We start from the raw sequence: 19898 nt of genomic DNA on the forward strand, positions 1-19898 counted from the left end.
TCCACTGTGGTTTTGAGAGAATCTTCTATGGCTGGGGGCTGAGAGTCGGAAAAAAGTGGAGGGCATAGAAGGATTGCTACACCTAGACAGTAGAGTTAACTCTCCTTCTGTAGCTTTTTCCATCCTCTTTATCTCTACTCATACAGGAGTCCTAAAACCCGGAAATGAGTAAGCATTTTTAGCACTTTTGGTTCCTCCCTCTAGAAGACAATAGGTTTCTTGAATGGGTTTTTGGTTAGATGTCTGAAATACTCAATGTCACTACGCCATCCCTAGCCCACTTTTTGATTAGTGGTTGAAACCTGATCCATGTGACCATAGTATAGTTTGTCTGCCGATTGAATTTATATAAATAAGATTACAAAGCGGCCTTCACTTGTTCAGATTATTCTTTGGAACAAAGAGTTTAAGTATCGTTTTTTGTGTCGAGGGAACCAGAGTGATGCTAAATTAAGGCCCCAGCCACACGAGGGCGATAACACAAACGGGCCGCAATCGTTACCAAAAAAGTATTCCGTCCATTTATTGAGCTTTAAAACAAATGAATAACGACTCTATATAATGATATAAGAATAATACAAGGAGCCTCTCTTTTCCTCCCCCTCTTCTGAGAGCCCAGCAGCTGATCTCTGAGCAACGTCATCGTTATCAGGAAATTATCGTATAGGCGTAAACACGGAGCCGTTTGCCCCCCCAGAGCGTTTCGTTTGCAGATCTACCCACCTTGGGACCCGTTATCGTTATCTGCGTTTCCATGTCGGCCTCGTGTGGCCGAACCGTCTATCTGATAGTGAACTGTAGCAGATACGACAGTTATCGTCCTCGTGTGGCCGGGGCTTCAGTGTTGGCCTACAAAAACACATAATCCCTATAGCACAACTCTATAATGGATTGGCTTCACTTCCCAGAATCCTTGAGTCACAAACTGTGTTGCCCTGTCATATTAAGCATCTTCTTCAACAAGTGGAGGCAACAGCTTGAGGACATTTGTTGCACTTTCTGACCGCTTGTGTCCGTTATACGAGAAGAAGAAATTCGGAGTTGTTTCTAGGTGTTATATTTTTCAGTCAGCAGGGGGTTCCTACATGTTTGCAGCTGTTTCCAATGTGATTATCTCCCTGTCACCTTTGGGGTGCATGTCCCAGATGGGTTATGTATAATAAAGAAGACAGCATCATTGACAATGGCTGGCCTCTCCTCTAAGTTAAGGACGACACTTTGCCACAGAGGGTACACCGATGTTTGACTGGCCTCTCTGATAAGTAATGGTTGAAGTCTGGTAGTAAATCCTCAGAAGTCCCCCCCCCAACCTTTGCCTTCGTACACCGTGAAAATGTCTCTCTTCCTCATCCTCTCCCATCGTGTCTGTCCTTCCTGAACAGATGGTAAACACATCACTAATGCCTTGTCTGTCTGTTTGTCTATCCTGTGATGCAGCGCAGAGTCTAGCTGCTAAACAAGGTCTAAACACATCACACTAGCAAAGAGGCACCGCTTCTCCAAACACCACTAGGACCGTGAGAAATACAATGTCACCTAATGTTTAAATGCTCAAGTTTCCAAAGTAAACCACTTATATGATATCACCTTGTTTTTAGCTTAACCTTGATGGCTGTTTGAAATAGTAATTTTCCAATCCAACACCATTGTCTCACACTGACAGCTGTTTAATTAGTTAGTTTCCCCAAGTAACTAGTTACTCTTGTACTGTAGTTAACAGTCTTTTTGACGCACTTGTACTTTACTGAAGTATTCCCTTTTGTTACTCCACTACATCTATCTGAAAGTTAGTGTAACTTTACAGTTAAGATTTTACCTACAAAAAAGAATACAAAACAAATCAAATGCATAATTATCTTCCCAACAGTATACAATTTGACGATCAGTTGGTAAGTACGAAATATGAGATTTTAGTGACAGTTTTGGCAATAAATAAATAGTTGAAATACACTTTATTGTACAATCTTCACATAGATGTTGGTTTCCCCTATTTAAATGAGCTGCAATTTATTTGTTTTTAAAATGCAGTTAACAGAAACATCTAGAGAGTTGGACTGTTGTACTTTTAATATCCCTGGCTTATTTGGAATAAGATTATTTAGAAAATAAAGTGTTAGAAGACAAGGCACACTAAATCAAAGTTTAATAGGTGTTTAATGTCAACAAAGTGAAATGTTTGTTTGAGTATCAAACAACTTTGGAGGTGTAGACATGGTTAGAACGTTTTATTACGATAAACTATAGGTGTTTGTAATATTTTGGCAACCTCCACTGATGTTAGTGGAAGTGGACAAAACATTACAAACTGCTTTCTCTATAATTGAATGCAGTGCAACATCACCGTGCTCTACAGCCTCCAAAATGACCACAGCGCTGTGTCAGCACCTCTCACTCTCACAACAAACTGAACCTTTGTTTTAGTGCAGGGCTTGTGTTTTGGATTCCTTTACATTTAGTTAAGTGTACATACAGTAACACAATGTGGCTTAAGGAATTTATTTTCATCATTATAAATCGTTCATGTACAAAATTGTTTTATTTTGTAATGTATTATGATATCTTTGACTGAATACTATATGAAAAGTTTTGTCTATTCAGAGAAAAAGAAAAAGACATATTAAAGTAAGAGCAGAGTCAGCAGGCGGCAGTGTGGAGTATTGCAAACTTGCAAAAATAAAAATGTGATTCTGCAGTTTAACCTCAGTATTGTTATGTTTTAAAAAAGGATGTGGAGTGGTGGTTAGCTCAGTGTGAATGAGGGCATCTGGACTGGTGCTCTTCACCGCCAGATGTGCAGTATGTATTTAATGTGTCACATGAACCCGTGCCTAATTGTTCTTTACTAAAACTCCTAATAACCACAATGGAATATTAGTAAAAGCTTATAACCATTCTCAACACAAACATGACCACCCAAAGTGAACACACATTCATCAAATCATAAAACGCTATGATTCATAATGCCTCTCAAACACACAATTCAATGCATGTAAAAAGACCATAGATCTTATCAATATCAATAGCGCTCTTCACGTCTGGAGTGATGAGAGGAGCATATATATTTGCTGTGATGTTTAGACACACGATGTTCACAGCACAGAGACACCACAACTGCAAACATGAAAGAGAGCAGACGGCATCTTAAATAACCCAGAACAGAAGAAACAGAAACAGTGGGGAAGATGGAGAGTCAAGCAGAAGGATACTGGGGAGCGGGGGGGCACATGGTGGGACACCCGCCTCCTCCTCCCCCACCAGCCCCTCCATCCCTCCTCCCGCTCATAATTAGCGGTTCATTCTTGATGCTTGTTTTGCGTTACTTTCATTCCTTTTCCCATTTATATGAAAACAGCAGTGGGGACAAACAGGCCCACATGTGCCTCCAAGTAGAGCAAGCTTAGAACAATAGAAGAAGAAAAAGTGGGCCATATGAGTTCACTCCAGATGAAAGCTAGAGAGGGAAAACACAGGAATTAGTGAGGTTTTCCCTGTAATGTCGAGTTCTCCTATTGGATGAAATGTAGCATAGAGGGCTGGATCATCTTGGTTTTGGTCTCAAGTGGTCTACACACCATGACAGGCAGAGTAACAATTTCAACACAACTTTTAAAATGCATTGTTGTAGAATAGTCCACATGTTCTGGTTACTTCAACACTGTGTATTTATTTCCCATTGAAAAGCAAATTGACAATACGTTGTTCTGTGTTCTGTATCTAGCAAACATGTAGTCAATCAGTCTCCATTTGTCATGACCGCACTAAACATATCCAGCATTTTGGCAACTGTTCTAAGACACGTCTGATATATCTATTCAAAAATATTTCTTCTATGCGTACATGTTCACCTCGGACGCTCTGGCTTCAGTCTCTTCCAGGATGTTTGAGCATGTGCCTACAGGCCTTCACACTGCTGAACCAGATAGGCTGTTCTACTCAAAATTAAAGATTAAACAGTTATAAAGAAGAATTTGTTTTCCAAATCAACAAAAAACGAATCAAATGAATAATTAAAAATAATATTGTAGGGGGAAGAGAAAGATGGACAGAGGATGAAATAGCTTAATGAAAATTCAAAACCAAGGCAGAAAAAGAAAAAAATTAAACGGAATAAGAAAGTTTGCAGATGGACGTTTAACTACCTCCAGACTTCAGCAAGAAGCCTCTGGGGCATTTCATCTTATTCCCTGCACCCTAATGTTAATCACATTGAGAGAGGAATGGAGTTGCCACTCTCTAGAAATCCCTCCACAGATGACTTTAATTTCTAACTCATATGAGATGATTCCAAGAACAACAAAAGGAAACCTTGACAAACACAAAAAAGGGAATTGGTATGCGTTTTTTCTCCTCCACATAATTCCTAACAAATGCAAATAACAGCTCAAGATGAAAGCAGAGCTCAAAACCAGATACAGCTAATGTTGTCACAACCTATAAACACTGAAACGTTTAAAGTTAGAACGGACAGGGGTGTGGGCGCTCAAGTTGCTCAAATCCAAGATGCTGAGGGACTCTGGATTGAGATTTGATTCCAAACATGACGTATCCATTTGAAACACCACTTTCCAAACACTGTCAGAGGTAGTACACACACTTAGCTAGTAATACAATACAACACTGACCCTGTCACAGATACACATATAAAAACAAATGGTGTGCTCCACCTGATCATACACTCAAACCCCTTGGATCCAACCTCCTGAGCTATGTGGTTACACATGGAGCAGTGCCCCAGGGAACTATGGGTAATTAATGACAGAGCAAGGGTGGCAGGAATCTGTCTCTGATTGACCCAGTTTGACCCTCACTGCTTAGTTGCCATAGCGATTGGTCCGCCTCGTTCCCTTTGGGTGACTGGGCGAATCCCTGGGGCGACAAGGTGGTCTGCACAGTGGGCATGAGCGAACAGAGGGGCGGGGGTCGAGGATAGAGGGAGGGGCAGACTGGGGTTTCAGATGGGTACAATTACACGCTATAGCAAAGAGGAGTCCTTGTCCTACCTTTGCTCCACGACCTAAGGGGTCTTTCTTCCCCCCACCTTGCCCTATTCATCTCTGTTTACAGAAAGTCTTTGGTCTCATTTGGCAGTAGGGGGCACTACTAATCTACTGTGTCCAAAAAGGCCAGCATTACTAAGAGATAACGGTCCACTAACTCATCAGGCTAAGCATTCATCATAAGCCAACCAAGCGTAGAGAAGATTGACAGCCACATGTCCATCTGCAGGCTAAAATATATGCTAATTATGAAAGTGCCAGCGGTAGAGTCTCTCATTTGTAACTGGTCGCTAATATACTCATCACCCCGAACTGATCAATCACAATGACATCAGGCTAAACAATCTTTAATCTTGCTCTAAGGGGTCAATCAGTATCTAAAGAAGACCTTCAAAAGGTCCTGGAATGTTTCTTAGTCTCCATTTCAGACATACAGACACAGAGACACATGTGCTGTGTGCCATGACCTTCCCTGCCCTTTGCTCAGCAGGTAGTGACAAATGACCTGATAGTTAATCTGTCCTGAGGTGGAGCTTTTCCAAAGGGAACAGAGAGCCTGTTTGTGACAACAGGAAGTTAAGACACTGTTACCAGAAGAAGCACATTAAAGGATGCACATGCATGAAGGCATTCATGCACACATGGGCGCACACACATTTACTTGAAAGCACATCTGGCTGAAGTTTCAGTTGCAGTACATTATGGGAAAAAATTGAATTTGAAAAGCAAAGAGTGACATGGTATTAAAATGAAAGAGTTCAGAGGAACACAAAGGTATAAAGTGGTTCGTTGGCCAGCTTCTTCCAGGATACTGGGTCATTGTTCGGTCTCTTGAAACCCCCGTCACCTTCTCTAATGGTCAGCTTTTTCATACAACCTTCCTTGTTAACAACTTAACGGTGAATGCTGGGCATTGTGGGATTTTTCCCTAGTCTGTGGTGTCTTTTTGGAGCATACTCAAATGAAGTATGACGCCAAGTCAGCCGACCACAGTGACCTGATTCACCAAGGATGGAGAGTGTTAGTTGGAACTCCAAGAGCCCCCTATGGTCATTTTTCCTAGACCACCTTGCCCAAACACTGGAGGATGACAATGCAGCTCAGTGCAACAGAGTTCTGAAACGGCTAAAGTGTGCTTAAGTGAAGGCAGCAGCACGGATGATCTCCGGGAATGATCTTTCAATCTGCATGTTTGGGTTTCAGCAAGTTTGAGAAAAGCCTTTCGCCGAGGCTGTGAAAAACATTCAGTTTAAATCCTGCAGAACCCTCAAAAACACACATTCATGAGGGGGGGGGGGGGGGGAACCTCCAGGCCACATGAAAAATCCTCCTGACGAGACGGGTTTTGACTCCACAGTTAACAACAGCCGCAGTGAACAATAGAGACCAGTAGAGAAAACATCCACTGAAGCTCACATGCAGCGAATGCAGCGCTGACACATAACAAAACAATGCCAGGAAAAAGGCAGTTTGAGTAGAAGACAAACTGTTTAGTGGATCAAACCCTCAAGAGCCCTTCTGACTCCCTCAGCTTCCACATTCTGAGAGCTGTAGCTTTATAATTCTACAGCTATTAGCACCAAAGCAATTCCTATAACGTTTCAGTTCAGTGGGCTGAGATATAGATTTAGTAGAAAGATGCTTAGTAGAACATTTAAAATGCAGCGCATGCAAATTACTATTGAGCGAAGGAAGTGGAGCCACGAAAGTTTAATATGAGGCAACTTGATTGAGCCTCCTTGTGTTCCTCCATTTTCCATCGGAGAGAGATTGAGCACAATCATAGCCAGCAGGATGGCGAGGCGATTAGGGATAAGTAATGCAGAGAGTGGATCGAGCCAAGCACCTATCTGTCTGAGAGAAGAGAGGTAATGATAACAGGAAGTGAGATGAGTTAGTCTTGCCCTCTGGCCTGCCAGCCCATCACCTCTGTTAAAAAGGTCCCTCTCTATAAACAGGCCTCTCTCTGCCTATTAAACAGATAGTACATTAGGCCTGAGCTGTGCCGAACAATGTAAACACAGCCGTCTCGAACGAGGGGGGGGGGGGGGTACGACATGAGATGGGGGCTATTACTGGGTCTTCCTGGGAGTAAACTCCATCCCTGTTCCCCTCTTCAACTGTAATCCTCTCCAACTAAACACAGGAAGGAAGAGATAGGTAAATAACTTCTGATACGGCCCGCTTTCTTCCAGCTCCGCATTTTCCTCAAGTTGCAGAAAGCAGCGGTGTTGACTTTGAGCTCAAGAGTTCATGTTGTACATGCGTGTGTGTATGTTGCATTGAACTATTTATTTGGAGAACACATAACAGAGATACAGTATGCCATATTTAGCAGAGAAGCGGGGTTTTGAGAAAAAGGGATGAACGGAAGAAGATAGGACGGAGGCAGAGAAGCCACTTGGTCAAGAGGCAGGCAGGAGTTGATCATGAACCTCCTGTGGCTCTTTCTGTGAGAGGAGCTTTGTTGCTCCAGAGGGTTGAGGGGCTTTCGGAGCAGACACTCAGTAAGAGGGCAGAGTGAGGTACTAAAGGTGGATGGATGGGGAGACGGTCAGACCAGGTCAGTCCAGATGTGAGGCAGTTAAACAGTGGGGAACTGGAGAAGGTCAGTACTGGACATCATAGGGCAGTGCCCCGGAGTCATTCACACCCCTTTGTTACAATCTCCAGCAAACCACAGTAACCCCCCCCTCCCCCCACCGCCTGTCACTATGGGGGGCTGCAGGGACACAGCAGCGATGGAGAATAAGGGGAATGTCTGGGATGTGGGGACGGGCTCCATACCCCGGGGGAAGACCAATTACAGGCTTAAAGCCCCCTGTCTGTCTGTGGCTTGCAGCTCAGATAAGATGAAAGTTACGTTGGGACCAATATCAACATTTCTCCTTCTGTCGCCATAAGAAATGATACAATCCAGATGTTACATATATGACTGCCTGTCTTCTGTCAGAAAACAACTTATAATTGTCAGACTTCTGTCAGACTGCAGACCTGCGAGTCTGAGCATCTACAGGTCAGTGTCCTGGAGGGGTCAAGGGATTGAGGTGAAGGGTCATGAGTCTTTGGTCAGCACACACACTGACACTGTACTGCTGCAGATCATGGAATATGTGGGTCACCGGGCTCCAACCTGGCTATACAGATAATCCCTCATCACAACATAGAGTGGGGGACAAAGCAACTCAGCACGTCAAAGTCTGAAAAAGACTTATCTTTAAGATACAATCACAATAGATAAGAGATTCGTCTTAAATGCGTAAAGAGAAAACCAACACTCGGAGTAGTAGGATGTTCCACTAATTATTGAGCAATCGCAGTTGGAGAGAGGTGTATGTATAATTTCACCTGAGGTTGACAATTCTCCCTCTTTTTCTTGTGTAAAAAAAAAAAACGTTGTCTTTCCTGGGATGATTACAAGATGAGAGCTGATATTCCTCTTGGGCCAACTCGTGGACTATGAATTACGAGAGCTAAAACCAATGAGCGAGCAGTATAAGCTGTTTGAAGATATGTCAGTATTTGAAATTATAGGGAACGGATAAGCCATTAGTGTAGCGGACTTGGTTCTAACCTGGGCCGTTAGCCACATGTCTTCCCATCTCCCCCTATATCTCTACATCTGACTAATATACAGTTTATTTTTTAAACTCCCAGATAACTCCCTTTTCCAATACAGACCTCTAAAGTCTAGCATCTTTTCAAACTAAAATGTTGACATCTGGAACCCAACCCAATCAACATGATCGGTATTTGGATATTAGCTGTGTCAACCCTTGTTACCAAGTAGACTCGCAAAGACCGCTAATTGGTTGTCTTGGTAAACTACTTTGTCATATAATAAATAATACATGTTACTTGTTAAGACACTTTTATCCAAAGCAACTTACATAAGAGCAAGAGCAATTTGGGTTGAAGTGTCTTGCCCAGGGACACAACGACATGCTGACTGCAGTGGGGTTTGAACCACATGCTGGTAAATGCTTACATTTTCAAAAAGACTCATTTGGATCTGTATCTTGTGTTTGTACGAATGAGTCCCAATGAACAATTTCAGCTTCTGGAAATTAATGTCAAGGGAATTGGGTTCATAGCTTGTTTTGAACTTACATATAAACAGTTTTTCAGACTTAAACACAAACACAAAGCAGAGACAGAGATAAGGACCAGGCAGGCAGTATGAGTGACTCATGGGAGCCGGGACATACGGCTGTGCTGTGACCAGTAATAACTCGGAGCTTGAATGTTTGCAGAGTCCTGCCCTTGTAATCCCAGCAGAGTAGAGCAACAGGCCGGGGTGAGGGAGGTTAGGCCCTCTCCACTGCACCACTACTATGTTTACTGATGTGACACACTAATGAACAGTAAACTGCACAGCACACCCAAAGACAATACTAGCCTTACAAAGTAAGTCAGTTCGCTCTGGGAGGGATGTACAGTAGTAGTATACATGTTTAATTTGGTGAGGTCGAGGCTCTGGCGGCCCGATGATGGGAAGGTAGGGTGCCTGTGATGTTCTGGGAAAGTGGTGAAAGAGTGAGTCTGTTGAGCTTTGCCTTGGCTGCACACGTCTAGCATACACATTCTGTAACTGCGGGCTGGAGATGGACCAAGCCTGCTCAATCTGACCCATTCAGACCAAATCCCAGTTACATGCCAGACAGCGAGCAGGGTGGCAGTGCCAGCCAACAAGATATCTGACCATCTCACACAAAATAAAAGTCCTTTATTGAAGAGGTAATCCAGCAGCCCCTGTAAATTCAGTATCATGCATCACACCCCATTACATAACATGTCAAGCTTTTTAACCACAGCTGTTTCCCTATCTTGGCAATCTCACAGCTGCATGACCCTCACAGGTATATCTCCTTCAAGTGAAGGCCACCATTAAAAAGTATGCAAAAACAAACCCCATTTTTAAACAGTAGCGTATTTAAGCTCTACCTCATGAGCAATTACATGTTTCTTTAGGTCTCAAAGTAACAATTGCACAGTATTATTATATAGTATGCAGACAAAGTATATGCATAACTATTTGGAAAGGTATAAACTAGGCTGGTCCCTGAACTGAATGGCCCTTTGCCTCAGTCAAGGCCCACTTCAAGGCCCCGGGGCACCACAGACTTAACCTGAATGAACTCACACTGTCCACCAGCAGTGGAGCGACCGGCTCTGCCCAATGCTATCCACAGCAGCCCTCACACACTCAGGCTCAGCAAACACAGCCCAACCGCCAGCCAGAGCTGAAAGGCATTTCATCCCGCCATTTTGTAATGTAATTAACTTCTCTCTGTCCATGTTGAGCCAGAGAAAAAAAATCTCACATGGAAATTAAATAAACAGAGGGGGCACAGAGGACACACAACTCATTTCCCTTAATACCTCAATAAAACCCAGGGCCGTTTTGATTGCAAACAGCAACTCTCACATCACGCTCAAGGCTTGATTGTGAGATTTGATTTTTGAAGAATTTCATTTTGAACCAACGCCAGGTGCTCTTTATACTATCCTGATGCTAAACACAACAACAGTCTGTTATTAACTTAGTCATCGTCAGTTTAACGGGACGCAGTTCCTAAAACCTGGTGGTTATGAGACTGAAACTACAAAACAGTGGTGAGAATGTTGTGCTTTGAATTATCTAGGTATAGGAGATAACCATGGGGTAGCGAGTGGATCAATGTGGGGTCATGAAGTAAATGGATACTGGGACTATAAGCCCTAAGTCTTCTTCCTTCATTTAATAAACCAATGATGGCCCCAGCTGAGGACCAAGGTTTATGAGGTTGTTTTGAAATTCCAATTTGGCATAGGGCACTGTTGCAAGCTTGTTTTACTTTTCCGTGATTTAGTTTAATAAGTTCCTAAATACTTTGCTATTCTGCTGCTTGCTTTACAGCTTCAGGAATATACAGCGACTCAATGAAAATAGCAAGGTAAGAGATGGATAACACCGGCTTTGCCATTTATTATCTCGCAGAGTATGGCGCCATTCAGCTTGCTGCTCTTTCCTACAATATCAGTTGATCACTGCTAAAGAGCTGATGTGATGACTGGCTGGCTTTGCTTCTGATTTATTCTTACACTCACCCCTCTGTCCCTCCATCAGGCTTGCCCTCTGACCTTTCCACAGTCAAACACACGTGGACATCCGCCGCTGTCCGCCCCCGCAAACTAGACCTCAAAAAGCCTCAAAGCAACATGATGGAAAATCTGGCTTTTTTGCTGTGTTTACTGGATCCAAATGTTTACCCTACAAACACAACTGACCTTGTTTATGAAGGAGAGGAATCTACATTTTTTCCTGTCCCCGTCAGTTTAACACAACATTCTGGCCGACATCTAGCAAACCACAAGCAGCCACTTACCTGCTGAGCGTCGGTAATAAAAATATTTACCCGAAGGTAACTAAAGAATAATTACCAAGGCAATTACAAATTGCCATCATATGTGCTGCTCTTCTATTACACTGTCAGTTTAACGGTGTACAGGATAGAATGTAAAAATCTGTTTGCAATATTCAAGTTATTTGATCCACATTCTTTAATATCAAAAAAGAAAATTGCTTGCATCTGTGGTGGATATCCATTTTAGACTTTTGATTTACTTTTTATTGCCTACAACCCATATGGATAACAGTTTTGTGTAAGATGAGTACAGACCTGCAGCAGCAGCCTCTCAAAGGCCAGGCAGGCATCCCAGCGGGGCAGGCCGGGGTGGCGGAGGGTCTGGGCCGTGGCCAGGCCCAGCTGGAGCACCCCGCAGTGACTCTCTAGCGCCCCCCAACTACTCTTGAACAGCTGCATGTAGGAGCACAGCTGCTCGGGGGTCACACGGCCTGAGAGGAGGGAAGAAAATACTGTTAATATTTATGGAGCCATCACAGTTATCCATTCATATTGGTCAGCGTACATTATACAGTATATCATAATCCCATAGTGTACACTGGCTGTTGGCCACTTGGTCTTTTCTGTGCGTTCCATTAAAAACAAGTATGAAACTATAAGGTTAACGGGCCCACACAACGGAAACTCACAATTATTCCTCCTGATGGGAAGAGCGGCGAGGGAAAACAGTACAAATGGACAACCTTTTCCCAGGCATAACAACATTTTTTAATATACACTCAGCTTAGGGCAGAGGGAAATGACTGATACCAAACCAGACCATAATATTATCTTAATGATCAAAAACTAGGAGAATAAGGAGAACTGTGAGCAGAGGTTTGTGAAGCTGTGCCAAGCAGAAAGCAATATTCTCTATGTGTGAGAGTTTCAGGTAGAGTGGCTGCCAGAGTTTAGAGGAAGATGTGTTCATGATGAGTCACAGTTTATGACTAAATATCACTGAGTGAGTCTCCAGATAGCAGAGGTGCAGGAACTCTGATAAGAGTCCCCGGGAACCCACCTTGTGTGTGACTAATAAGTGTACATCTGAGTTTATCTGTGAACATTAATAGAGGCAGCTATAAAGAGTGGACTCCTCAAACTTTGTCTCTCTGCCACCTCTCCAATGAAGATTCACAGAGACACAGGAAGAGCTAAGTAAAGGGTGTAAAGTCTAGGAGGGGGTGCACAGGGTGGCCTGGAGGTACGAGCGGCTGTGTTCGGGGCTGGGATAGAGAGGGGGCACACATTAACTCCCCATAAAGCCTACTTCTTCATGTTGATGTTCTGAACCAGCACCAGATGTGGGAGTATTTCCTGTTGGACTACATGGCCAATGTTTTCTTTAGCGGGGCCAAACACATGACTAGAAGAGAAACAGACAGGCAGGATAAGAAGAATTGAGCAGAAATATCCAGAATAGTAAAGTGGTTGGGGTCTCGGAACACATTTTTTAGCTTTATAAAAGTGGATGAAAAACTCTTTGGATGTGAAATATTTCCAGATAGACATTTGGAGAGAATCATTCAGGGAAGCTAGTAACAAAAACATTTTTTTTTTAATAAGCTGATAAGTAAACCAAACAGAAAAGTAGATTTCTGAAAAGTTTGGAAGCCCACTTTCCAAACCGAAGTGAAAGACTTAGTGTGTTGTGTGCCACGTACTGTACTGGCAATACAGAGGGAATCTCTACAAAAGGGAACCAGGTTTTTCACTGAAATAAAATTATTTTTGAAGAATGAGCTCCAGACATACAGCCAGACATATTCCAAATCCTGAAAAGCTCTATTGTGAACATATCCAGCCATAAAACCCTGGCAGTATAACCAGGGTTCTCTTAGCTTGATGTGCCAACCATAATTCAGCACAGAACCAGGAAATAGATCCAAAGCCAAGGCCAAGCATAATTTCACCCAAGAACAGGAAAAGAATGGCACACTGTGGGCCAAATACATTCAGGCGTTACAGCTTGGCTAGATTATATGAGACCAAGTGAAAAATGTAAAGACATTGTAAAATAACACAACAAAAGAAGACAAGAAAGCCACATAAAAGCCTGTTCTCTATTTGAAAATCAAATAGCCCTGCAAAGCCTTAGCTCTTATCTATGTCACTTAACTTCCCTGTAAACAGTTCTGTGATTCCTCAGGCATCTTGTTGCCAGATGCAAACTAATCTCAGGGTGATGATCTGTCAGCTGAGCTGTGGTTTTATACTGGGGTGTTTCTGCAGGAATAGCAGTACTGGAAATGCACTTATGTTCAGCTTCAAATAAATTAGAGTAGTATAAAGACACTGTTCTTGTGCTTGGAATATATTTGTCCACATTGGCTTTATTTAAGTTGTTAAACAACAGTATACTTTAGATCATTTCAATGCATTAAATATACACATTTAACATCTGGTGTGTGAAAACACAAGCCAATGTTTTATTTATACAGTTAAACTGTGGTCAAGTGTCATGTATATGACATGCTTCTAATATAGTGCTCAGTTAAATAAATAGTGTGTTCAAGAAAGATTTAGTTATTTTAATCAGTGTGTCTGTTTTGTTCACCAGTAACTTATTCCCAATGGTTTTCAGGTTACATATAATACTGTTGCTGTTTAAATACTCCCTAAGATAACAGGGGAAACCTGCACCTTAAGGCCATTCCACTGTTCCTCTGGGTGCACTTATTGCAGTACCAGCCATAAAACAAAATCACATCTTTAAGTCAAATGCTATAAACTGTTGGAGCCCCTACCCATTTTAGCCTGATGTGCAGAAGTGGCAATTGAGGTTGGGCCACGATCAAAGTCCTGAACAATGCAAAAAAAGGGCAGGGGCCAACCATGATTTAGTCCTGTGACTGGAAGATGACTTGCATTCTAGGTGCACAGGGTAACTCAGAGGCTAAGTGATGTCTGATGGTGGCTGGTCCCAGCAACTGGACAGCCTCGTAAGTAATTCTACATGGATGGGGGACACAGGAAGGCTGAGACACATTTATTTATGCACTTTAGGATGGGAAAGGTTCTGGGGCTTCTTTTTGTGAGTGTATGTTGAGGCCCCTTTTAAGACTCTACAGTACAGTAGGAGTAGGGATCACAGGTTACAACAGGGCAGCTAGTGCCACATTACTCAGACCTTCCTCAGTGTCTGTGTCGAAGGAACACATGTTACCCGTGCTTTCTATTAAGTAAAAAATATATGTAAGTGATCGTATCGTATCTGCTTTCATTTGCCATTACAAAGTTTAAATCTTTAACGCCCTAAAAATATGATTTTATTGCTCAAATGAAATGAAATGATAGTGCATTTTAAATTAAGAAATAGGGGAGATGATACTGTAAAACATGAACACTAATCTGAAGCCATTGTGATATTACATTCCCAGATCTCACAGCTTGAAATTATGAATCCAATAAATGATCTGCTTGAGACTCGCTCATGAAAAGAGAAGACTGTACTCTACCACAGGGAGAAAGGCCCTGTCAACACACCTCATGTACACTGCAGTATCAGTGCACACAATAGATACACAAACTGTATAACCTTGTGACGCACACATATGCATGCATACATACACACACACCAGAGAGGAATAGATAAACGCACTTTTACAGACGATGAAACCAAAGCTGTCTCACTAATTCCCTGCTAAGAGCAAAAACACCCAATATAAACACTGCACACACACACACACACACACACACACACACACACACACACACACACACACACACACACACACACACACACACACACACACACACACACACACACACACACACACACACACACACACACACACACACACACACACACACACACACACACACACACACACACACACACACACACACACACACACACACACACACACACACACACACACACACACACACACACACACACACACACACACACACACACAGGGAATTTCATCATCTTATTGTGCTATGAGAGACCTGGCGGGTCATTCTCGGGCTCTGAGAAATGGATTATTTTCTCTGTCTCTCTCTGGATGATCTTATCCTGATAAGATGAAAAGAAGCCAAGTTGAGTCAGTGTGTATGTGAGATTAGAGGGCCTGCGGTATCCCGACACTATTTTCTTCATGGTGTGCACAAACCAGCCAGAGTGATAATGTGCTCTGGAGGGAGTGGAAAAATGCTGCTCTCCTACAGAGTGAGTGGGCACTGAGAGAGCAGATAGGCATTAATGCTAAGCGTTTTGGGTTTAACTTGCTCTCACATGAGCAGAGCATGATGGATTGAGAACTCCGCTGGTGGTGCTGGTGGTGGGCAGGATGGGAACTGTGTGGGGGTGTGATTGGAGCTTAGGGGGCTTCATGGAGTCTGGTCCTGTGCCAGCGGGGTATAAGGGTTCAGTGTGTGAGGAGACAGTGCCCCCTCTCCCCCTGCCTGTCTCTTATTCTCTCTCTCTCTCAGGAAAGACATGACTGTCAGTCAGCAGGAGGCAGCAGCTTTAATGTCAGTCAGCAGGCAGCACCTTCTTCGTCATTTCTTGAGTTCCCTGTCACTCCTGATCCACAATGTAGCAGCCGTCTAGATTTAAAAGAACTGATGTTTTGCACAAATGTGTGAAAAGAAACCACCATGTGTGTACAGATGCTTGGCAGAGTGTGTGTGCATACGTTTGTGTGTGTGTGACCTCCAACATATTACAACCTGCTTGTTACGAGAGACGAGACCTTCTTTACCTCACAGATTATAGGCACTGAGGGACCACACGGCCCCTCCCTTTTAACCCCCCCCCCGTTCCTGCCAGATGCTAACCTGCATATTAGCCCTGCATGTATGAGTGTGTGTGTACGTACGTGTGTGTGTGTGTGTGTGTGTGTGTGTGTGTGTGTGTGCAGTTTAACCATTACCTATCTGAGTCAAAGGGCAGCATAACGGTGAATGTGCATAAGGGCACTGTACTTGTGCATGTAATGACTTTATGTGTGCGTGCCAACACATATTTATATCCCCTGCCTGAGCTCCCTTTGCTTCATTAACAAACAACAAAAGTTTCAAAAGCAGCGTGTGTTATGGAGCATGTGTGTGTGTGTGTGTGTGTGTGTGTGTGTGTGTGTGTGTGTGTGTGTGTGTGTGTGTGTGTGTGTGTGTGTGTGTGTGTGTGTGTGTGTGTGTGTGTGAGAGAGAGAGAGAGTGTGTAAGTGTGTGTCATAGAGCCAACATGTGGTTCAGATTTCCTCTGTGGCCACATGGGCAAACACACGGTAAGGCGGAGCAGTTGGATATCAGTAGGGGGCGCTATGGTGCTGCTCCAAAATACAGACACACACCTCTCTAAGAATATACATTATCATCACATTGTTCTTATAATTTTTTCATGTTCATTCTTTATTTTTTTCTGTACTCTGTGTTTTATTTCATGAAACAAGTTGTGTATTTGAATTCATCTGTGGCATTCAGTTCCTTACCCATGCTCATCTTGATTGGCAGCTTCTCTTTGCTGGCTGTTTCCACTAGTTGCCGACGGACCTCCATCACCCCCTCTTTATGTTTATTGGTCAGCATGGCCTCCCACAGAGTCTGAGCTGCTGGTGACCTGGTTGGAAAAACAGTCAGACAGATCATTAAGTCATGAGGAGAGAAAAAAAATAGTGTGGTAAAAAAAAAGAACAGCATTAACAAGCTGTTGCTGCTCATGCCGTTTGCTCAGAACAGGCAGGACTCTGACTATACAAACGAAAGGGACAACATGGACGTGATTGAGGGCTCGTCTCAGTGATAGAGAGCCTGCTGGTCGGGGAGTGACGACTCCCCTATGGGACCCCTCACAGGAAAAAACTGAAATTAGCAGAGGGAACATTAGGAATGTTTTCAATCCACCTAAAAAGTCTGTGTGCCAACATTCCTCCGGACCGATCAGTGCTGTCCTTACATCAGGGGCAGAGCAGCAGAGCCTGGAGACCAAGGCTCCTCTTGATACCATCTCAGTCCCTCGTCTCATTATCCGCTAGGTTATGAAACACACTGATCCACATCTTTAATTGGTAACTGAGGACAAGGCATGTACGTAAGACTACTACCATCTGTTAGGAGCAGTGGAAACAGCTTCAAGTCATTCTGCGAAAGAAACAAAGAGTTTCCTGCAGATAAGTGTCCTAGATAGTCACAATTTATCTTATAAAACGTTCTGAATTCAAGCTACTCAATTGGTCTTCTCTCAGATGTCTTGCCCTGTTAAAGAGAGTGACACATTGTTGGCTGGATAAAAGGGCATCAAAGGCTTACATCTATGTCTTTGCCTTTGACAGCAAGATTGACAAGAAGACCCTATCTTCTCTCAGGAGTGACCAGAAACTGAACTGAGGGAGACAAAGAGAGAAAATAGGCTGAGGACACAGAGGAGGGAGGGGAGGAGGGAGCTCGTTGACGAATCCACTCTGTTTTTTCTTTTCTTTCTGTTTTAACTTTTTTCTCCCTACTTTTTTTCCTTTCTTACTGCCATCTGTTTAATATCAGATGAAATCAGTTCCAGACCTTAGGCTGGGGCTAGATGTGGAGTAGAGGGGCTCACACTGGGAGGCCCGCCATCTTCACACTAGAACCAGACACAAAGACCGGCGAACACGACTCAGCCAGGACAAAAGTCTAATGTAAAAACAGTTACAGTGAAAACAGAAAGAAAGTTCAAGAATCAAGAAAGATGAATCAGGTTTTCAATTCCAGTCTCGCAGTTTCAATTGCTTATAATGAGATTAAGACACAGATACAACGTTGTAGCTATTGGTCAGTCAGACTCAAGAGCTATGACAGGGTTTCATTTCTGGAGAACACTTGTAATCCTTCAGAAAACACCTCTCATGCTCTTGATGGACTGTCAGGACTGCCAGGATTGCGCAAATGTTGAAGTCCTGCATACTTGTCATGGTTGAAATACCAATGGGGTGACTTGACCAGGCCAACACATGCATCGGTATATGTTTGCACACACCACTGTGCATCTGTGTGTGTATTTGGAAGACTGAGGGCTAGAGTAGAGAGTGGATGAAATATGGTTCCAATTTGGCTCAACCAGCCCCCCCGCCAACTGGCCCCACTCCCCTGACGCTTACCCTTGGCCATTTGGTCAGACGAAGGCGGGGGTGCAAGCTGGGCCTGGGGGTGAGGTTTATACTGGCAGGGTGTGAGACAGGCTCCATAAGCAGCCAGGAACCGTGTTGAGTAACTTCTCTACTATGGAAGAGAGAGGGGGGGGGAACATTAAGCGCAGTATGGCTCTATTTGTTGCAAAGGCTACTCAGATCTAGACTGAAGGGGGCAGACTCGCTCTTGGGTTGTGTAACCACAGTGAACATCCTCTCTGACTGACTCTCTCTGAATTCCACTAGATGTGTAATAAGTGTTGTACAAATAAAAGGCAGTTAAGTATCAAATACTGGAATTTTAAGAAAGATGTGCGTACTACGAGAAGAATGAACTCATACGATCGTTAAAGGGATGAAATACCCCATGACCGGGTCCAACAAATTAATGAGTGTGGGGGTGAGGAGGGGGATAGTATTCCTGGAAGAGGGTGATGCAGCAGAAAAGAATGGCTCCAACCGTTCTGACTCAGGATTTCTCAAATGTACTCCCCATCCTGTGGCCCCATCAACATTTGGTTGAACATGCTCACACATTTCAGTGTGTATTTCCTTACTTTGACCTCAGACGAACAAGCTTATACCGTAAGTACAGTAAAGTGATTCAAAAGTGATTCATACACAAAAGGTAAGTTCCCCCAAATAACAGAAAACACATGTTCTCACTTACCTCTAGTAGTGTCTCGCTTTATCATTTTCACTGATCACTTTTTGAGATTTGTCTGTACATTTAGTAAGACGACCAGTTGAACATTTGATGGGCATTCAATGGACAGGTTACTTTTATTATTTCTGAAAAGGCCAATTGCTGTTAAAATGTGTGTGTGTGTGTGTGTGTGTGTGTGTGTGTGTGTGTGTGTGTGTGTGTGTGTGTGTGTGTGTGTGTGTGTGTGTGTGTGTGTGTGTGTGTGTGTGTGTGTGTGTGTGTGTGTGTGTGTGTGTGTGTGTGTGTGTGTGTGTGTGTGTGTGTGTGTGTGTGTGTGTGTGTGTGTGTGTGTGTGTGTGTGTGTACTTTCAAACAGGTCAATGTGTACTGTATGTAAAAGATTCTGCCTAACAGGATTGTGCAAGGTCAGCTGCAATCCCTCAGTGAGTTAATTTATGAAGTGTGCTTAATGGGGCAAAACACACTGTCGGTTTCCTGTAAACATCCTCATGTACATGTGAGGGAAAGCGAGGTGGACCAAAACCAGACCTGGCCTGGCCTTGAGTGTCTGCGTGTCCTGGCAAGAGGGACAAATGACCCAGCGGATTTATTGGGAGAGAAAAAGGGCAAGAGGAGTTCTGCAGGAAGTGGGGATAGGAGAGGAGGGACGTACTAAAAACACACCAAAGCAGAAGTACCAGGAGTGCTCATTGGCCACCTCCGTCCAGTCAAAACTCCATATATAGCTTTTTTTCTATTA

General features: G+C 43.4%; 1 protein-coding gene across 1 annotated transcript in view; it reads right to left on the reverse strand.

Moving 5' to 3' along the window:
* The window catches only part of scfd2 (sec1 family domain containing 2), an 84809-nt gene that overhangs the window by 56288 nt on the left and 8623 nt on the right, over window positions 1-19898 (reverse strand). The window contains exons 3-4 of the mRNA XM_079692806.1: window positions 16822-16949; window positions 11660-11835 (exon numbers count right to left, since the gene is read on the reverse strand). Of these exons, the coding sequence (XP_079548932.1) occupies window positions 11660-11835; window positions 16822-16949 (304 nt within the window). The remainder of the gene's footprint in view (window positions 1-11659; window positions 11836-16821; window positions 16950-19898) is intronic.

The sequence above is a fragment of the Notothenia rossii genome (assembly GCF_949606895.1).
Source record: "Notothenia rossii genome assembly, chromosome: 1".
NCBI lineage: Eukaryota > Metazoa > Chordata > Actinopteri > Perciformes > Nototheniidae > Notothenia > Notothenia rossii.